The sequence below is a fragment of the Rhea pennata genome, chromosome Z (genome assembly GCF_028389875.1).
Source record: "Rhea pennata isolate bPtePen1 chromosome Z, bPtePen1.pri, whole genome shotgun sequence".
Taxonomy (NCBI): domain Eukaryota; kingdom Metazoa; phylum Chordata; class Aves; order Rheiformes; family Rheidae; genus Rhea; species Rhea pennata.
The window spans coordinates 68541681-68563880 of record NC_084702.1 but is presented as its reverse complement, the minus strand read 5'-3'; the positions used below and the strand labels follow the sequence as shown (position 1 = coordinate 68563880).

Sequence of the window (22200 nt, the reverse complement as noted above, 5' to 3'; positions counted from 1 at the left end):
ATAAAGAAACCAAAATAGGCTGGAAGCCATTCAGTACCTAGAAGCATTCATTTTCAAGTCAACAATTTAAAACACAAAAGAACCACAAGCAGATGCAACGCGTGTTGGCAATCAGTTTGACTACAATTTCCTGAATATATTTCCTGAATAAGCTTTTGCACAAAACGTACTCCAGGAAATAATAAACTATAACATAGCTGAAAGTCAGAAAGCCTTGTGCAAGATGTGGATGTTAGAAAATAATAATGAAATGTCATATATATTTGTTTAACAACTATACCTTTGGATGGAACTTTTATTTAGAAAGTGCTACATATATGTTAACCTATGCAAATAGTGAAAGAAAGGAGCTACAGAATGGATCATACGATGTAAATACAACTTGATTCAGAACCATTCCTGTAGCACTTTTGCCATAGGAAATACATAGCACATCCTCATACAAGCTTGAGAGAATAATTTTAAGGGAACTGAGATACCACTAAAAATTAAAACTTAATGAAAGCAGAAACGAAATTGTTGCATATAATGACATTCTGTATAAAACAAATGTTTAAGGTACCATGTAATAAAAAACCCAAAGCATCACACACAGTGATGAAAAGTAAGCAATAGTAGAGTTTTCAATTATTCGCCGCAGGCAGTAGGGAATGAATAAATAGCCAAGGTCTTCAATAAAGAAAGAAAACAAAATACAAAAGAACCTCTATAATTATTTAAGTTTGCTACTAGCCCTTAATTTAAAGGCTGATTTACATTTCTTTGCAAAATTTGGGGGAGTATAATGGACCACTAGTTTAAGTTGTTCCATAAAGTACTGAATAACAGTTTGTGACACACCATTAGCCAGCGTGCATTCCCCAAGGGATTCCAGTTGAGTTAATTATAAGTAACAACCTCTCATCTGTGATGGCTTTGCTTCAATTTTTTATCTTGGTTCAGATGCATAACATCTAGACTTCACTGTGCACAGGCAAAAACAGCAGACAAAAAAAATGCAAAAACTATTTGGAAGCGCATGTAAGGGTTAAAGCATCTTGCCTGAATACTGTGGGGCTGTTGAAAACAAATCCTGTATCTTTATTTCCATTCCTATTTCAGTCAAAGGCAGAAAGACTGAAAATATCCTAGGGACAATATATGACAAATTTTTTCAGTTAAATATAATTAATTCTGAAGTGGTTACAGCAAAATAACATACCTGAAAACTACATAATAAAAATATGATATCTAATATCAGCTACATAAGATTGCAAGTGGAAGAAAAGGAGACTCCAAAACATCCATTCAAGGAAAACTGAAAAATGCACACAATGCAAAAACAAGTCTCCTCAGCAGTTTGGGCATTAAGATACTGTGACCAAGTATTTTATTCATGATATTGAAAACCAAAGCTGTAAAGAATGTTTTCCATGATGAATTACTCTATGACAAAATGACAGATGAAATACAGCAGTGCCAAGTGCAAAGCAATACACCTGGGATAGATGAACAAACTACAGCTATGCAATCATGGGTTCTTAGATATTAGTACATAGGAAAGAGTTCTTGGAATAACCAAACAGTATGGAGAAGGTGACAAGGCTTACAGGAGTATGGAGTTCAAGTGAAATGCAAGGAGGGATTAAATAAACAAGAACTCTTGGCCTTGAAAAACTCTTCAGCTTCCACAATTGATGTGGAAGGTCTTCACAAAGATCCACAGAAATCATGGATCATCTGTAGAGGCTTAAAAGGAATAATTATTATTTAGCTGATAATTATTTTTTGTGAAAAAGGAACTGTGGGGTGCCTAATGAAATAACTAGGCAGATCTAAAACAAGAAAAAGGAAGTACTTTTTCATGCAGCACACAATTAAATTGCATTGCACATTGCCATAAGACTGTTGTAGAGGCCAGAAGTTAGCAGTTTTGAAAGGGAACTAGAGAACTCACAGGTAAAGCTATCTTTGACTATCAAACCTGGTGTAACTGGCAACTTAGGAAGTCCCTAGTTCCCACTGATGGCTAGATGTAGTGAGGACAAGCAAGAGGAAGTGAGCACTATACTTGTTCTTTTTCTTATAGTCTTCTGTAAAAATCTGTTGCCAAGTAGCATTGAAGACAAAAAAATGGGTTGGACTGACCTTTGGACTAACCCAGTTAATGATTTCCCATAGATTTATGTTAAATCGTCTATTGTTGCACTACACAGAATTTCATATCAGATTCAAGATCTTTCTGCAGTTATCCTTAAAAACATCACAGAGTAATTACTCTAAGGCACTGACTACAGTCAACAGTTTCAATTTCTTGACACAATATACCTTTCTTCAGTGCCAGTTTAAAACCAAAGAAAAACTCTTCCAGAGTATGAGAATCACCTCACCTTCAGGAAGTATAAATTGACTTCATTGACATGAAATTAGACATAAAAGAGCTATAAAAGCCATACATCAAGAGAGAAGAAAAAGACTAAACACAATAATGTCAGTAAATCCTTAATTACAGCACTACTGGGAATTTGACAGATAACAGCAGTGGAAGAGCCATACTGGAGTATGACAAAAAACAGCCTAACAACTTGGGAAGAGAACAGTTACACCCAGGGATATTTAGGTTCGTGGAGGCTCCTTTAACAGCTTTTCCTTTCCTATTCCTTTCACCTTTTTCCCTCTAGCTGTGATATGAATCCCCATTTCCTGTGTGTGAGCATAGCACAGCTCCATTATATTTGCTTCCTTCTCAGTCTGCCCTTGCTGTAACACAGGCCACACAATACAATTGCCACAATCGTTCGTGAAGACCAGAAGCATCTGAACAGTCATGAATCTTCCTGAGGGTGCCTTTTGAGGGCATTGGAAACACTACTCGGACTACTTGCACCATAGCAGGAGTAACACTTACTTTCCTCTCATCAGAGGTGTAAGACCTGACAAACACAAAATACTTTCCGAATCATCCCATCAGCTACACAGATCAATGCAGAAGGAACAACTGCAGACCAAAACATGTTTGCATAAGCAGAAGGTCATCACCTCTGGTCCTCTAGTCTTTGTTTCAACCTTGATTTTTCTTTTTCCATGTTGGCATTTGTTGACTGATAATGTATTATTTTCATTTATTTCTAAAAAAGAAAAGAAAAATGTAACTGCTGGATCAATACATGCTGTCCATCAGCTATGTTTTGGCATTATGAACTTTTATAAGGATGATTCATATCTTCCTGTACTGGAAGCAGAGATTTTGAATACTTGTCTCTCGACAGTGCTGCTGGGTGCCCCACCTGAATTCTGAGTAAGGGAGAAGGAGGAAAGCCACCGTGCACTGCGGGAGCTACAAGACCCAAGCCTTGTGTCGGGCTTCCAGTAAATGAGTTGATTGTATGGAACATGAGGAAGACAACTCAGCAAGCTGTTCCTCCTCGTATCCAGCCAAACAGCACAGCTCTCACTGGTGAGGGAGGAGAAAGAAGAGGAAAGAGTCGCGCAAGACAGAAATCTCTAGCTGGGGAACTATCTGTTGAGACTAGAAACATAACTAAGAATTGGCAACATCTGGGATGTGAGCTGCACTTTTACACAGTCAGACAGAGGATGCATCAGCTACAATTCCTTTTGCCCAGGGACTCCTGTTATTGCATATTTTTTTCTTTACTTTCTCTTCCAAGCTGTTGCTGAATATATTCTTTATCCAGCAGTTCAAGGCATGAGAAATCATTCTCATTAGATGAATGCAACAAAACATATAAACAATCCTGTTGTAAATGGAGTAAAGGGTCTCTCAGAAGATAAGGCTACAAATTTTTAAGCGCTCACATGGTAGGTAGGAATTGCTTTCAGCTGTGGCATAGGTCCATTCCATGGATGTCAACTTTTTGCAGAGATATAACAAAGAGTGAAACACATTTTCCTTATTCCTCTCTTGGAAGATGGCCTCCAGATGAGTTCCTGAGGTAGCCATGAGCACCGCAAAATGTTTGCTAAAACCTGGAATCTCCTGCACAAACTTGCCAGCCTTTTTTAACTGGGTGGCAAATCTTTTGATGCAAATTTTTCCAATTCACATGGTTTGATATGGTTTTCTCATCATCAGTTTTGGCTTGGTCTGTGCCACTTCTAGGCAGTGTCTCAGAAATTTTACTTGAGCCATCCTGATGACCCTTTTTCCTACTTATATAAGCCCTTTCTGATTACATTTTCTTGGAGTGATCTTTTTCTCTGCAGGAGTTTATTAATATGATATATGATATATCATATGTATGACATATGACATGTATTATAATATTAATTATAATATATTATTGATAACAGTTATCACAATGATGATCTACAAAAGAGAAGCAAAAACTACTACGATACTAGGACAAGGAAAGACTTGTAAAAAAACCTTTTGTCTCTATTTATGGACCCATATCATGTAGGAAGTGTAAAGAACAAATTGTAACATAGCAATTCAACTCTTCCTAAGTAACACAGGAAAAAGGAAAACAGTAGAGCTCTCAAGTCCCACTTCATCAGAAGCTTTCAGATCTTAATGTTATTTGTGAAGACTCATCTCTGGAAGTTTAGTACCTAAGAAAGTTAAGTTCCTGGCCCCCTAGTCGTGAAGCAAATTTCAAAAATAGGTCTTGGCTATATTCTGAAAACTTAAAAGTGTCAGACAACAAATAAAAAGCATTTATTTAATATTTGGAGAGCATGATTTGTAACTCCTGAGTGGTTAGAGTTATCAATTCTGGTATTATTTCTTAAGAAATATTTATCTTCATTACTTCACTGAAGAGTCTGAAGGGCATCACACATATCACAAATTGTGATGAATACTTTGGACTAAGTATGATAAAACAAACACTCACTTAGATGCCTCAGTTAAGCATGAGTACATTTTTTCAGGATCTAGCCCGAGTTTGTAATAATTACATAGTTAAACAGAATTCACATTTCTTCAGGTAATTAAACCTTTTCACCCTCAGGCAATTATACCACTAGCTCTTCACTGGTGGTAGATAAGAAGAAGAGAAGTACAGCATAGCACTAGAAGCACACTATTTGCATTAGAATTAACATGCTGATGCTGATTTCTTCCTACATAAACGGCTCCCTTATTTTCTCCCTACTTGTATGCAAAGCTAAATACTTACTTTATTCTGACATTTCACCACCCACTTCTAACTTAGATTTGAATTCTCAGATAATATCAGAGATTCTCCAGTGAATATAGCTCCTTTTCAGAGCTACAGAAAAAATAGGTTTGGTCAAAAGTTCACTTAATGAATGGCTATTTCACTGATGAATACAGTCTTGCACTGAAAATCAGCTTTGTTCAATATTTACAATTACAGTAAGTCTTAACTCCAGAAGCCTTAAAGCAAATAAAGTGGTAGGAATTTACCTTTCTAGGCCTGCTAATATCTGTCCCAGTGCTAAAGAAGTTGTTCAAAGGGCCTGCATCAGTAAAGAAGATACAGCTTTCAAATCCTAAATAGGATGTTTAAAATTTGATTAAAAAGTAAACGGGCTTCTTTTCTGTTCTGCAGAACATGAGAGTCCAATAATAACAGTGATCTAAAAAAGACCTCTTCTCTTTCATCTGCTTTACTTAAAATCAGCTGATATTTTCTTTGGTGCCTTAGCCCTCTCATAGAAATTTGTATCTTCAATCCTGCCTGCAAGCAGATGATGCCCATATGGCAACTGTGTAACAGTTGGGGAGCCAAAACCTATTTTTCAGCCCTGCTTAGCATTGTAAGATGCTGGAAAAGAGCTAAATAATATTATTAAAAAGCACGGACTGCTACTGTCAGGCATTCTAGAGGAAGTCTTGACTTCTTTCCACTGCCTCCTACAAGGCTGGAGGGTGGAGAAGGACGAAGGCTTTGATGTTGTAAGGCTTTAACCGAATCAGTGACCCTGAGTTCAAAGGCCACTGAAACAAAGCAGAGTCAAAAAAGGAAAACAAAAGCCTGTTCACATGCAACTCCAGCTCGACACTTTTGTAATGAGTTCTCAGAACAGCCTTAACATTATTACTGAACTATGAAAAAACCTAAGCACAATGCCAATTAAAAAGTAATAGACTAATTGCAGCTAAAGTAGTAACTCCTAAATAAAAATGAATAAAATGAATTTAACTAATAATATATATGATTTAACTAATAATATAATGAATTTAACTGTCAGATCATAGTGGACAATCATCCAAAGAAAAGCAACTATCACTGCAATTGGCTTTGCTATTGGAAGTTGTAGCGAAGAAGCCAAGAGCTGCCTGGTGACAATACTGGAGCACATTTTCAGTGAGAAAGTGAGGCCCCAGCATAGAGCTGAGACGAATCACAAATCAGTAAAATATCCTAAATCCCATGTCATCTTGCACACAGATAGAGTTATGTCTGTCTGTATCTTTTTAGAAAGGCAATCTTGATTTTTCATTCTTTAAATATTGCTCTCCAACTAGACTTCAGTTCATTTTTAAAGCAAGGCAACAGAAGTGTCTCTTCAGACATCTTTACACACTGATGACGAAAAAGCAAATATATTTTTACATTAGACTGCATTATTAGCTGCTGTTCCTTTAGGGGTATCTTTAATCTCACATCTATATTCTCAACTATGTCATATTGTTTTTTCAGTAGCAGTTAAATTAGATGAGGAATGATTTAGCATAGCAAACAGTCTGCAGCTTCATCACATGGGAGACATTCACTCAAGTAACAGAAGCACTGTACATTTGTGGAATTTTAATAAGTGCTGTACATATGAAAACACGTCTTTGAAGGACTCCAGGCATAGTCTGCCAAAAATCAGACCAGATTTTTAGCAGATTAAAAGCTTCCACATGTATTTCAAGATACTGCATTATGGCCTTTTTGGAGCACTAAGTAATAGGCTTAACACCCTTCAGAAAGGAAAGGTATCTCTCTCAGTTGTATCTTGCCAAGATGTAGTACATTTTGTGCTTAAAGTAGGTATTTTGGGCAATATGTTCTGAAAAAGTAACAAGTAGTACTTTCATCCTTGGGGAATTTGGCAGAAATCTGTTACATCTACTAGCATATTTATTTCAACCCTGTAAGTATACACCCTGTACGATTCAAGCGATCTTAATGTGCTTTGCCTTATCAGCTACCACAACAAACTTTTTTCTAACTAAACTGAAATAATTTACCATCCTACATTAGGCTTTTCTTAACCAAATGTTATGTGCTTATTGTTTCACTGCAAAACAATATAGAAATATAGAAAATAAGCATTTTTCTGCCCAGCAGCAGAATCCCATTTCCAGGAGAGGTTAGTACAAATGTCTGAACATAAAAGGATGTCTTTTCAGAATTGTGCTATGCAGGTAGCACAGTGTTTTGTTACCAAAAAAAGTTGTGAGCTGCTATTTTCTGTGTTCCTGGGTTTCTGATTCTTGGCTTGAAGACAGTTGGTCCTTTGTACTCTGTTATTACAATGAGGTAACCAAAGAAAGAGAGTCTTGGTCTGAGACTGTCAGCTGTTACTAATCACTGCTCCATGGCTTGCTGTGAATCCCTGCTTGCCTCTCCCTCCTGCTCTGCTTAGCACACATAAAGAAGATAAATTACTCCCTAGTTTCCCTTCAAAAAGCATATTGTTTGGCACATTCCAATACTGTGAGCAAAAGATGGAATAATGCGAAGAGTTAAATGGGTATCTAAACAGCCCCACAGCAGGGTCCTCTCAGGCAGATGTGGGTTTCAGGAAATACGCTTTAGGACTGGCTGGCCAAATGCATTCTGTTATCTTGCAACCCTTAAAAGTCAATCCACTGTAGCCTTCCAAACAGCACAGCATATTCCTGCAGTTTCCTGCAGTGACAGAAATATCACTGACATTCAATAAATGCAGTATGTATGTGCTGTATTTACATATTTCATTTTACTGTGAGCTCTAATGCTTTGGTGTTCATACATTACTTAGCCACAGCAGTCACAGACTGGGGAGTTTTACTGAATTCTTCCCTGCCTTCATTGACCAATGCTGTCCTGCTATAAGTGCAGAGCAGAATTTTAAAGGAAGAAAAGGAAGGTTTTTGAGCATATTTTAAAAAGCACAATGGAAGCAAGCAAAATAACAAGGAAGTAAGGCTGTGGAATACCCTACCACTAAAATAGTGAGGGTAAAAATAGCAACTGATTTGAAAGGGAAGCTTAATAAATGTGTAACCAAGACTGTATAATACATTTCCCTGTTGTATCAAAACATGGCACTTGAGGATCCAGGAAATACTTTCCACCACAGATTACCATCATTGTATTTTTTTATCAGATGACTGCTAATCTTGATGCACTGAAACCAAGTTTCATAAAGCGAAGTTATTCCACTGAAACATTCTGTGATGAATGATAACAAAATGGTCTTTCAATATTTGTGGCGAACTGGAAGGTAAAAGTCATTGTAAAGCCACTAGAGATTGGTCCATTCAGTTGTTTGAACGGTGGACATGCACGCCAGTCAGTAACATTCTGATAGTTTTGTACAATCATTTCACAAAAAATATTTCAAACTAAGTGTTCTATGAATACCAGAAATAAATATGTGTGGCAAGACTAGATTAGCATCCTCTAAGAAAGGCCTTTCTCCATCATGTGCATGGAACTACTACGACCTTTCTCCTTGCTGAGGTGGTGGAGTAGCCATGAGGAAAAGCACATCACTAGTCACATGCTTATCTGGACTCCTCCACACGCTGTCAAGTACCATCTTTTTCTTAAGGTCTGCGATTTCTCCAATTCTCCAATTCAATCAGGCAGTGAGATTTTTTTCTTAAATGTAACAGGAACATCTGTACATCTTCATGAGGCTAGATTTTTAGATTTTTTTCCTGCCCTGGCTGGAGTAGTCATATCCCTCTGGAGCTCTCCTGACCCCAGCTGCTCCTTCACACATCTTTGTTGCCTCCTCGCTGTTGCACTAGCACATGCTTTTTGTTCAGCTACGTGGTGAAGCGGAGTGGAGAACAGATTTTGCTTAAGAATAATCAGGGGAAAGTGAGGAGTGCTTAACTTCCTTTGGCAGCATTACCACCATATAGCAAAGGATGTCGTTTGACAAGACAACCACACTGAAGTAATGGCAAACTACAGCCAAAAAGGCGAGGTCCATATTCTGCTTACCTTACAAAAACCAAAGTTAGTAGTTTTCAAGTGGCAAGGGATGGGGCAGGGCTACAAAGCTGTGGGGCCAGCCTGTTCCCTTAGGCAGTCACTCTCAGCCATTAAATTGGCTCATTAAATTGCACCACTCTATGCCAGCCATGAGTTTCATTAGTCAGCTTGGCTTAATCATGGCCATGTAACTTTGGATCAAACATAATTACTCATTTTTCTGTGAGGTATTTGTCCAGTGTTTTTAATGAAACTGGGAAACATCTTTTTTCTTTGTAATTTCATCATTCTATTTTTATTATTACTACCATTGCTATTAAAATAATAACCTAGAGTTTGGATTAGCTTGGGGCCTGATTTTGTATAAGACTTAGAGGTCCAAGCTTTATTTAATTTTTCTTCTCAGGATGTGCTCTGCTTCTGTCAGGATAAAGGTTTAGAGCTTCATAATTTTCATTAAACTCAGGCAGTATTTCCATTTTTTTTACCTAACTAATGGCTTTTCCTTAGAATTTTTCTGTGTTATTCATTTCCACATATCCTCATCAACATACACAAAAAGGGTTGTTCTCATGGTCTCAAACTGTGAGTTTACTCATCACACAGTGCTCAGTGGATGTAGGGGGTCGGGAGTAGCCCATTTAAGACCGCTTCATTAGGAGAGTGAAAGACAACCTAAAAGAAACAAAATTAGGGCAACACTCCAGAATCAACAGTTGCCATTATTGCTGTTCCACCATAGGAGTCTTTAACAAGCAAATGCAACTTCCTAATGAAGAGACTGTAAAAGATAAACAGGAAAATAATTAGCAAAAAAAAGATGTTCTGTTCATAATGTTTGTTTTAAAAGATTAAGTCTGAAATAGCTAAAGGAAATGTATAAAAAAATCTGTATTAGCAAGGCAGTATTACCAATACAGTTCTACAATGCCGAATTAGTATAGATTTGTAATAGTCTTAGAAAGTCTCCCTTTTTTATTTCCAGTAGTGAATATTTATGAGTACCAGAATGCATAGTTCGTCCTATACACTCATTCATTATTAGTTCATCATTGTTAAATTTGCAAATTCATCATTATGCATCAAAAATACTTTTCAAGTAACCAAAAGTTTAAAACATTTTGGGCAGAATATTAGATTCTCTTACATAAAATATAAGAACTTTAGTATAGGAAAGCAGACACATACATTTCTTATTTTTTCAAAAATTTGTTAAAGGGCAGCAAAGGCTTTCAAAAACTAGGATTCTACACATAAAAGGTAGTAGTTGAGCAATAAAATTTTTCAAATTGAAACTGTATATATACGTGTGTGTGTATAGATACACACACACACTCCCCTCACTGCCCATGACAGTTTTGCTTGCTGTGACAAATGGAAAATCACTAAAGTCATTAGGATCAGTCCTAAATAGGACAATTAGACCATAGTGACTTTCTTGTTTCAGAAAAAGCAAAAAAAAAAGAGGAATGTTGCTACTTGCCCACTGTGGCAAGTGCATACCAATTACTGTTGCAACTATTTAAGGTAGATGAATCTAAAGAAAGCCACTCCATTTAAAAACTGGTAGTTATAGGCCCTGATTCAGCAAACCACATTAGTTAATGATTAACATTAAGGATTAAGTGTAAAATGCTTTGCTGATTAGGGATTTAGATGCAGAAATAGGGCTTCAGTCATAACAGCTGCTGACCAGATATCACTGTTATAAATGTGCATATTCCTTCTCATTATGTAAATTTGTATATTCCTCTTATCTAAAAAAGCTAAAAAAAAGTGCAGGTAGAAACTCTTAGGTACTGCTACGGTGAAGGTAGGAATGTGCTTAAATTGAAATCTCCTATTTAAATAGCTTACAATTTATGACTTTGGGGCACTAAACTTTTCTGCAAGAAATCAGCTGATCCAGTTACACTAATTGAAGTTCTGAAGTTGTAGGACTTTTTAGCATTGGTTCTGCTTTTCTTTTTTTTTTTTTTTTTTTTTTTTTTTGCTTTTTTTTAAAGATAACTCCTTGATTCTTTTTGCTTTTTCTCTTTCCTTTTTTTCTTTCTTTCTTTTCTTTTTCTTTCTTTTTTTCTTTTCTTTTTTTTTTTTTTTTGAACAAGCTGCTCAGAGGCCAAGGTAGTGCTTTGCTTTTTCGTCCTGACACTGGAGAACTCGTCGCTACGTCTTTATTTCACCCGCGGCGTGACTGATTCCTCACTTATTTCCAAAGACAGGGAAGGAGCAGCTGAGGGGAGAGGAGAGGGGTGAGGGCTTGGGTTTGTTTGCCATCTTACTGGCATGGGCCTGCCCCTTCCTTTCTTCCCTTCCTTCCCTCCCCATCAATACCCAAGATCATTCCCATTCAGGCTGCGCGGGCACACACGCTAGGGGAGATGACGGCTCGCTGCTCGGGGTTGCCGGGACGACATCGGGCATCCCTGTGCGAGGGGGGCAAAGTTTCCCAGGCCCCTCAGCGGAGGGGAGGGAGAGGAGGAGAGGACGGAGCGGAGGGGAGCCAGCGGCCGGGCGGAGGAGCAAGCAGAGCAGCGAGCAGGATGAAAGGGGCCCATCCATCTCCTGCCGAACAAGGGGAGCTTGGCTGGCTGGCTGGCCGTGAAAGGACCGAACGAGGACCCAATGGTCGGTGACACGTGAAAGCTTCGGAGCTAACCTTATTGCTTCTCCATTAAGGACCTCTGCAGAGACCCATTCCCTTCTAAGAGATCTTGCCAACCTCCAGAGGTGCAAAGAAAACAAACCCCTTTGTTTTCTCATGTTGTAAAAACAGATTTTAAATATTTTTTTAGATTATTCTCCTTGTTGGTATGCTGGAAGCTTTTGCAGTTCCGACCTGGAAGGTACCGAGTGTCCCTCTCGAGAGTGCCCTGAGCTCCCATTAACTGCAGTGGGAGGGAAGGCTGCCCAGCAGCTCCCAGCCAGGGCCCTCCGAGGTGAGAGCTTGCTTCCTCCTCATACAGCTCTTGTTCACGCCTACGCCTGCCATCCCCCTGCTTTGAATGCTTGCTACTATACGTGCCACAGGCAGTTAGTGACGGCTGTCCCCCACTTTCAAGCTGAAAAGTCATGGTATGACAAACAAGAGCGGAAATGAGACCGAGCAACTGAACTAAGGGGCAGCACAGTCACAGGCCGAGGACGTACTGGGAAATCAGGCTGCAAAGCAGCTTAGAAAGAGAGGAGCGTGACTCTTCCTCCCTGACATGCCATTTGCAGCCGGCTCATCCCTGTGCCCCAGAACCAGTCCAAGGATGAAACAGGATCACAAGCTCTAATCCTTCATCACAGCAGGCTTTGGTGTAAGATACTCCCTGCACCGACTCCTAGTGAGTTTTGGAGCGTAGGAGACACAGCCCAGTATCAAGTGCAGAGTACAAGGCCAGACCAGAACTGTAAGCACCTAAGCCCGTGACCCCTCACACTGACCGTACTTGGTGCCCGGCAAGGGCAGGGTACAAGGAACTGATTCATTTAACAACTGTGCATTTCCCAATCTTCCCAGCAAACTACACAGGTTCAGTTTAGCTCTTCATGGTCAGGATGCAACCAAGTCTAAAACTACACTTAGCTAAAATAAAAAATACACAGCCCGTTTCCACTTCTTTAAAAATGGCAAATAGGAACAGAAAACAAGTTAAATCAAAAAATATATAAAGACTAATTTGACTGGAGCAGTATGCATGCATTTTTTCACTGTTTAAATTGAATACTTTTAAAGTTACATCTACTTATACTTTAAAAATAAAATTTGTAACAAAAGCTTTCTTATATAAGAATTGTAGAACTCATTATTAGAGCTCCAGAAATGCCAACAATTACTAACTTTATTTTTAAGCAGTCATTGTTATAACATTTGCATTATTTTAAGGAATCTAAAAAAATGAGCAATTCTCCACAGAGTGGAGGATTTACTTTCTGTTTATAAAAACAGGAAGATATTTATTACTTGCTAGCATTCTGCCTCACAGAATTTCAAAACGTATAAATGTACACTTACCACAACCAAGTACTGTCATCTAGTTTTACAGATGGAAGAGCTGAGCAGAGAAGTTAAGGATCAAATGCTTCAAATGCTGGGTTTCCATTTTCAGTTTCGTATTGTTCCTGTAACGCTTTGTTCTTCTACTACAATGGCACATATAAATCAAGCAGCTCAGGGAGCAAGTCTACTGAACTTAATTTTGTGGGTACAAATCTTACTGGCACTAATGGCTTCTGCTGAAAGCACAGGCATGCCCTAGCTGAAATGAAAGGGTAAGTATGAAGCATGTGATTAGTTTTATACTTTGAAGATTTGATCAGAGCCTGGAATACAGCCTTGATCTCAGTACAATCAGTGACTATCTAGAGCAGTTTCGCTGTAACTCCAGTACTACATATTTCCTCCTTTGTAAGATAGAAGTTTTATTTATCTGTAACGATAGGCATTTCGAGAAAATATTTAGTTTTGCCCTGTCATGATTCTAGTTTCATATTTCCATATTATTTACATCTGGGCAGTTCTTTTGCACTATTTTACATGCTTTTTCCTGCAAAACGGGCATCCACAGCAAAAGATGGGCAACTTTCATTATATTCTATACATGCAAAGATGGAACCTGGATAAACAAATGGACAGCCAAGGTTTTAATTAGATGGTGCCATGTAGTGGTCCATAGGAGGAGATAATAAAGTAAAGGGATCCATTTCCTGATCTCTTTCGTCATTCTGCACTTCCAAGGCAAGGTTCCAACAAGAAACATTAGCGGTATTTGAGACAGCAGGTGTAGGCCTCCGAATGAACTATAGGAAGTTACCTGACGACTTGAAATTGTAAGGAGAGGTGCATAACCGCACTTGTTTGGAAAGAGAGACAGCATTTCCATTTTGGACAGTGCTCATGAGACAGTCTTGCTTGGTGAGTCAGAGCTGCCCCAGGCAGAACTGCACGTTCACTTGAAAGCCACAGTCCAGCCCGGCTGGTGCGATGTGATGAACAAATGCTTTAGCAGGTGCCACACTGAGCACCCTAGTATTCAGATGCATTAAGACCAGCCAAGAATTAGGATTAATGTCACAAGTTTTGCACAGCTTATAAAAGACACTGAAAGACTCTAAATGCTTATTCATACAATAGCAAGCGTTTTCTGAAACCAGCTAACAGCATTTAATCTATTTTAACTCCCATGGCTCGGGACAGAGGTAAACTCAGGTCATTCCATTAAGAATTGAAGAGCACTCTTCATACATCTTAACTGCAGCAAACATTATCAACATCACTTGATAGTGCTGCTTCCTTTCTTGCCTTTACAAATTAGGTGCAGATTTCTAAGGCACATTTTTCAGAGTATGGTAACTATGCTAATTAAAAACTCCATGTATTGCCTCAGTGGAATATAGGAAAAGCTACACTGCATCAGACCAATAATCTTTGCCTTTAACATGTGTTAACACAGCACAGAAAGCTGTAACTCTGACAACAGTTATGTAACAACAAGCAACAGGAGTGGGCTGGGAAGCCAATGGTAGTACGGGCTTCAAGAGAGGGCCAGCATATGCTGGAGAGCTTTAGATGTCCTTCCTGGTCATTAAAAGTCTTCCCACAAAAACATTTTCATGATGCTGAGTTTATAGTCTTTACTCTGAACTGTATGAGGTATATGTCCTTCTGCTTAAATTTACTAGGAATTGCTGCCCTGGATAGTAAAGCATCAGGGAAGATGGGAGTCCGAGCAGTAGTCTACTACATGAGTACTACGATCATTGCTGTACTGATTGGTATAATCATTGTGGTCATCATCCACCCTGGGAAGGGCACAAAAGAAAACATGCACAGAGAAGGCAAAATTGTGCAAGTGACAGCAGCAGATGCCTTTCTTGATTTAATCAGGTATGGCTATGATATTGCACGTTCTCTCTACCAATAACAACAGTAATATTTAGAGTCACACAATGACAGTAGAGAATTTTAGACAGTGACTGGATAAACGAGCCAGATTGCTTTCAATTAGGTGGCACCAATGTCTCTAACACCAACAACACTACAGACTAAAGAACAATATATGGATTTATTTCCAAATCAGCTTAAGCTGCAAAGGAAGAAACTGCTTTTAAAAATTGAAGCAATATTACACACTCAAAAAGGATTTCTGTCCTGCTATTTGCATGGATCTTTTTCCCTCCTTCCACAGCACAGTCCTTATTACCAAATTTCTCTGCTTTCCTTTACTTCCAACTTTTGACAGGTTTCTCACTTCACTTGAACCCCTGATTTAGTTTTAATCTTAATTCAATTAAGATTAATTTCAATCTTAATTTTGAATTGTAGCTCCCAATTTGCATCTATGTACTTAACTTTGTAAATTTTTAGGTATGGGAAGGAAATCCCAGCAATATATATATAAAGATGCAAGTAAAATGCTTGAAACAAAGGAACACAGATGTAACAGCTGTTTTTCTACTTGCTCAGAGAGGCTCTGTGACGGCTCTTTTATACAGCTCATGTATCGTAGTTGTATGCCAGGGAGTAGGGAGGCCGAGCTTTTGAGCTCAGCAGCTTTTCCACAGGTAAAGACCAAAAATTTGTGTTATACTAACCCCTCTGGAGAAGCTAGAGACACAGAAAAAGGCATCCAAGGGTCATGTTCCCAGGAAGGGTGACTTCAGGAAGACCCATGAAGAAGTTTACCCTCCGATTCCTTAAGAATTATTCAGTTAGGCTGCCTCTACTACCATCAGAAATATCACCCTTATGGAAAATAAACAGATAAACAAAACTTCCCTATGTAAAAAGTACACACATACACACATACATTTATTAATATCACACATACATTTATTAATATTAATCACAACAAGACAGTAGACTGAGTAACAGAAGTCAAGACACATTCAGCTATGTAACTGTAAAAATCATTTGAGAAGTGGAAGTGCACTAAATATCAATGACTTTTTTGTGAATCTATATTCAGACAGCATTAACAAATACAAAATTAAAAGTCGGCACCAAGCCACAGAGCTTTGCTTCTTTGGCAATATAGCTAATACTCTGCTTCATAAGGTGACTTCCTATTTAACACTAAATACAGAGATTGCAATCGATATCATCTATTCAACCCTATGGTATCTTGTCCTGATAAAGCCAACCAGGCCAATGGTATATGCGAAGCTCTGCTCACTGCACGCATAAATACATACATATTCATCTTAAGACTCCTTTGGTAATTAGCTAATCTATTCCTTTATATAGCTGTGCCACTACTTAAGGTATTACTAGAATCTTACTCCTTCTTATGTTCTTTTCTTTCCTTTTCACAGAAACATGTTCCCTCCAAACTTGGTGGAAGCTTGCTTTAAACAGGTAAAAATATTTTGTTATTTCCAAATGGAACTCTATTACAATAGTTTCATATAATAAAATAACAAATTGAAATGTAATAGTGCTTTCCTTCAGAATATCATACGCTTGCACTTGTACTTACCGCAATGACAGATCTTACGTACCTTGCCAGCTGTCACCAAAAACCCTCCAGTCAAACCTGTGCCTTGTCTTCATGCATTCCTTCTCAGTATTTGCTATAAGAAGTGAAGAAAAACTGCCTGGCCCAGGAAATCAAAAAATTCATTTTCTAAAATGACAAATTCATGAATCTGTAGCAAGCTTCATTAAAGTCAATACAGCGTTTCCTTTTCAAAAGCAGTGTTATGTTGGAGTGGGAGAAACTGGGATATGCACCATGATCCAGAGACTGGATCATGTTCAAGAATATCCCATGGGAATATGCAGAGGTCAGAAACTGAGGCAACAGTTCTGGGGGCATCAATAGCAAAATCGAAACAGGGGCTCCCTGTCACCTACAACAGAATGCCAAAAACATTGCATTTACTTGTTTCCCAAATTTCCCTGTCACTAGCTTTACCTGTTGAAAGGAGAAAATAAAAACAACTAATTAATTTCTTTTCTAAAAGAAGTACATTATGGTTTCAGTGAAACCTATCATATATACTGCTGTAATCGGATAGCTTTATACTGACCCACAGACAATCTTGAACAGATACTGGCTACCAGTTATTGCTGTAGCAACAAAAAAACTGGAATGTGGAGGTCAAAAAGCAAGAGGATAAAGTAAAAGTTTTCAAAAGTCAGGCTTTGTTACATCTTGCAGAATAATTTTAAAAATATAGTAAACATTTCTTTAGTCATATGAACAGAGACTAATAAAAAGCAGTGACCTTCTACATTAAGGATTTGTTCAACATCAGACTACATTCAGCCCTAAAAACAACAAATACCATGCGTCTGTTTTCAGTAAGGATGGTGATGGACTCAGGGCAGTGATGAGGAATGGCAGTATGGAAATACAAAAATGTGTATTTGAGCTAGATAATAAAATTCAAAGAATTTAGGGTGACCAAGGGATAAGATTATTTTAAGAACTGTAAATTTTGTGGAAAGCAGGCCCATCCAGAGATAACAGAAGCTGCTGTAGGACCAGTCTTGGACCTAGTTCAATTGATATTTTTATGAATGACATCATTGCCACAAAATGCACAAAATGAAATTTACTGATGATACAACAGCACTGTGTATCAGCAACAGATACTGGCATCCCCTGGCTCAGGATAACTCTGTGGAGAAAAGAATGTAAATTACAACAGCAAAGTGAATTGGCCCTTGCAGAGGTTGGAAGCTTGGTATCTCCCTACAGCTCTGCATCACTTTCCAGATATACTCTTAGGAACTAACAGGAATTTCTGTTTTGAGATGGGAATGCATCATCAGAAAAAAAGAGGGGAAAAAAAAAAAAAAAAAAAAAGAAAGAAAAAAGCCCTAGCCTAGTTCCAGGATATATTAGGTGAGATAACTCAAGCAGAAAAAATTAAATATTGCTACTACCAGAAAAATCCTAAGTCAAAGTTTGTCTGGAATATCCAAGCAACTCCGTGACTGGCAGTCCTAAATTCTATGTTCTTTATTAAAAATGTACTGTAGATCCTGTTTATATTACATATATTGTATTTCTCAAGTGCTTTTCAGTTTAAAGGGATTTCCTAGAAACAGTTCAATAAACAGGAAATATTTCATGACAGTTGTTTCTAACTTTCATCAGCAGATATGCTTACTGAAACACCAGGATTTTAAATCTGTCATACTGGTGCTACTTGTTTTGGAATCAAGTATCAAAATTAAGATTTTTAGGCATAAAAAAACATTCTACAGGAGAAACAAGAATGCATAAGATTCACAGTTGCCCAGATGACATTATACATCTGACCCTATAACCTTCTTTTCAAAAAGTTATACCATGTTTTTCATATGTTTCTCAGAAGATTTATAAAGACTGATTATCCATCTGGCACTAACCTGATTCTGTAACACTGTGTTTGCTGGTCCAGACACATAACACTTGTAATACTCCACACTCAAAGGGCTTATACTGATACAGAGCTGTGTCCATATGGAAACCACCACTGACACATATGCTCCATGTTCAAATCACATCTTTTGATATATTAGCTGCTCCCAGTCTTATAGCACTCTAAGGCAAGTTTACTTCCTGTACTGGAATACATTGGAAGCTTTTTTTCCTTCTTTCTCACTACTGCTAGCACACAGGTACCCAACCGACTGTGTTAGGACCCACAGTAAGGTTTGAACCTGTTCCTTTCCCCATCAGTAGCAGGCACCTGCCAAAGCAGCTCCACCAACGCACAGAATAGCTACCATTTATGAAGTTTTTACCTTATCCTTAGCTTTCAGAAGATCAACTATTACTGAGATGTTGCAATACTAAGACACAGAAAATTGCACTTTCCTTAGCACAATACATTTTAGTGAAGTAAAGAAGTTTTCTCGATATGAAATGGCGCTCATGCAAAATGAAAGGGAAGGACTGTGCACAGCGTGATAACCAAGGCTGGAAGCTGAAGGACAACAGGCTTCTAGTTGAAGCTGGGAAACAGGTTTAGGATTGCTGATGGGGGAAGAGACTGGAGGAAGCCTAGGACCCTAGGGTTTATTCAGGAAAGATCTTCTCATTCAGTCCTCTGTCCTTTGGATTCTCTTTCCTGTTCCTCTTCCTCAGCAAGTCACTGAGGTAGACAAAACTGTCGCCGCCTCCTCCTTTGCACATTTTCTTCCCAGGAAATAGGAGGAATGATGGATGCAAGTGCCCCTTCCCTTCCAGAATGGCCCCTCCACTGTAGATCCTGTAAGCCAAGAAGAGTCCCTGCAGGAGCAACAGACTGGCCACCAAAGAGCTAAGGAAATCCTTCGTTTAACCTGTGCTTGAGAAATGGCAGAACTATTTCAGGCCTAACCAGTATCATTCGTCCCCTTGTACCAGGAAAGCCGCTAGAGATGGAGATCCATCCTTGCCAGCAAGTGAAGTTAAGAATAATAACCTGGGCAGTTCCGTGCTTTAGCTTCACTCCATCCTTTGCTAGTTCCCCTCCTCTCCCTCTTAAAGTGCAAAGTCCTGTTGGCACGCTGGTTCTACCGGTACTTCTGCCAATTATATCAATGGCAAATAGGGATCACTGGAAACAGTAGATTTTCAAACAAGACAGCATACTTTCTGGTGCTGGTTATTTCCATGTGACACATCTTGTTGTCTTTGCTACGTGCTGATCATTTGGCTTTGGGAGGATTTTTATTAGTTTTATTAGTTACAGGAGAATCTAAAAAGACAAACATTTGATGCTTATCTAAAGTTATTCAATTGGGAGTATCTTAAGAAATCTTTGATATCTTTCACTTCCGTCCTTCATTTCTCTTTCCTTGCTATGTTTGAAGATCCTATCTACACAGGGGCTAAGCAGCCTGCTTTGTAGACAGATACTGCTTTTTAACTGTTCATTCTTCATGTTGTGCTTGAGGATATGTCAAGACAGAAGAAATATAAGTGAACTTGGGACACCTGGAGAAAGAGAATCAGTCTAACAATTTTGGCAGGGGTGGGGGTGACACTGTGTTGTAAATATGCAGCATTTGACGCCACATGAACTAGAAAGGTGCATCTGATATCTGCCTTTCTTCCGATATGTTTTTAATTAACATCCTTCCCTCAGCTCATCCTTAGCAAGTGGATTGGAAGTGTTAATCACATATCCATACATGTGATTATTAACTAACACATGCTGTCTATTCCAAGTGATAGTCTTGGCTGGTTGAGATATACTTTAATCTCTTTCATTCATTCTTCTGTAGACACTTAGGATGCATTCACACAGGTCCATATGGAAAAGAAAAACTAAATCAGGAAGATTTAATAACTAACAAAGGAAGATGGGATATCGATGGGATATCATTGTCTCATTTTCTTCCTTTCATTTTCTTAAGCTTTCATTTAAGGTTCAGAGGAATGGGCTAGCAAGCTTGTTGCTTTTAAAGTCATTATCACTAAAAACTACACCACCACACTGACTCAGCATAGATAGAACTAATTATACTATCTATCTCAAAGTCCTGGCAGTAAATCATGATTTTTCAGAGCAGCTATACATGTGATTGCAAGGTAACCACTGCAATGTGCTACTGCAATTGTAAAGTTGTTTCTTAAAAAGTTATGCAATATATTCAAGAGCTGTGGGTATTTTGTAATATTAATGAAAACAAAAGAATAACAAAAGCTTAAAACAGTTATTCATTATATTATGCAAGAAAGTAAATATATTGTCTGTTTCATAATAAGACAACTTAATTAAACTTTTTTAAATGTATCTTCCAGCGAAGTCTAGAAATGCCATTATTTTTATATTTTCATTGTAGATAAAGTTCTTAATAGAAAGTTATTAGGATTAGGATGTACCAAATAATATCTACTTTGCCGTTGATTTGCTTTCTATAAATGAACTTAAGGAAAACAGATGAGTATTTTTCATCTAAAACTTTACAGGCAACACACCTCTGCCTTGAGACAAAATGGCCCAAACTTATCCTCAAAAATGATAGGTCTTCTATGATGTTGTACTAGCCCATCACAGATCATCAGTGTAGGTGTGGAGAGTTCTAGTAAAACACAACCAGCTCTTTTGTGATCTCTAGGCCTGCAATGTGTTTTCACATAAGCAGTTTTTCTTTGTCTAATTTCTTCCAATACTGAACAACATAAAAGAATGAGGACTTGCAAAGTCTTAATATGATATTAAAATGTCAGTTTGAGCTAAATGAACTCTATGACAGTTAAGTGTTCTTACTCAGATCTCTAGAGACAGCTGATAACTCTGATTCCCACCAAGAACCAATACAGATCTGCCTGAAAGTGGGGATCAGCTCACAAAATGATCTGTATCATCAGTATTTCTGTAGAGGGTGTAATAATCAACTCTGCTAGTCCCTCACCTATTTTAAAACTTTGAGATTTTCTCCCCACTTGAAGGTGCTCTTTCACTTGTTGGCCGTTTCACCCTTTTCCACAGAAAACTCCCTTTGTGGGGATCAAGGAATCTTGTGTCTTGCCTTTAGTGTCATCTGAGAAGGCACTAACAAAAATTAAACAACTTACACTTCTTCCTAGGCAGAAATCTGCTTTTCAATTCCTTTATTTGGTTTTTCTTAATTTCTCTTGCTTCACCAAGAACTTTCTCATGACCATTTCTGATAGATGGCTTCGCATATAAAAAGACAGACACATCCGCGAAGTTAACCTTAACCTCATTTATCAATAATGAGAGAAGGACTATTCAATTGACTCTCTCAGAGCAAATAAAGTTGCTCGGATTCCTGTTGCTCATGATCCCCATTTTGAATCTCACTCTAAACAAACTGTCTCTCTGCACTGTCCTGCGAAGGGTTCCAGGCAAGTCTTCTTCCTAGGCTAAAGCTAACATCTGTGAATACCTACGTCTTACCAACAGAGTAAGTCAACAGAATATATCTAAGTATCTGTGTACTGCTCTCATAGCTGAAATTGAAAAAGGCTTTGCATTGCTAACTGAGATCCTAAAATCCCTGCTACACCTCTGAAGAGATTAATAAAGGACCAAAGGCGTCCTCCCACTGGAACACAATTCCAGAATCAATGCAAAAAAAAAAAAAAAAAAAAAAAAAAAAAAAAAAAGGACTTTCAAAGGGAAGACACTTTATGTGATGTGCTTTTTC

General features: G+C 38.2%; 1 protein-coding gene across 4 annotated transcripts in view; it reads left to right on the top strand.

The window, feature by feature from the left end:
• The window catches only part of SLC1A3 (solute carrier family 1 member 3), a 57359-nt gene that overhangs the window by 26038 nt on the left and 9121 nt on the right, over window positions 1–22200 (top strand). For 3 of the 4 annotated variants that reach the window (XM_062599109.1, XM_062599108.1, XM_062599107.1), the window contains 2 exons: window positions 14784–14988; window positions 16416–16458. In XM_062599109.1, coding sequence (XP_062455093.1) covers window positions 14784–14988; window positions 16416–16458 — 248 coding nt within the window. The remainder of the gene's footprint in view (window positions 1–14783; window positions 14989–16415; window positions 16459–22200) is intronic. The other variant, XM_062599110.1, reaches the window with a different exon arrangement.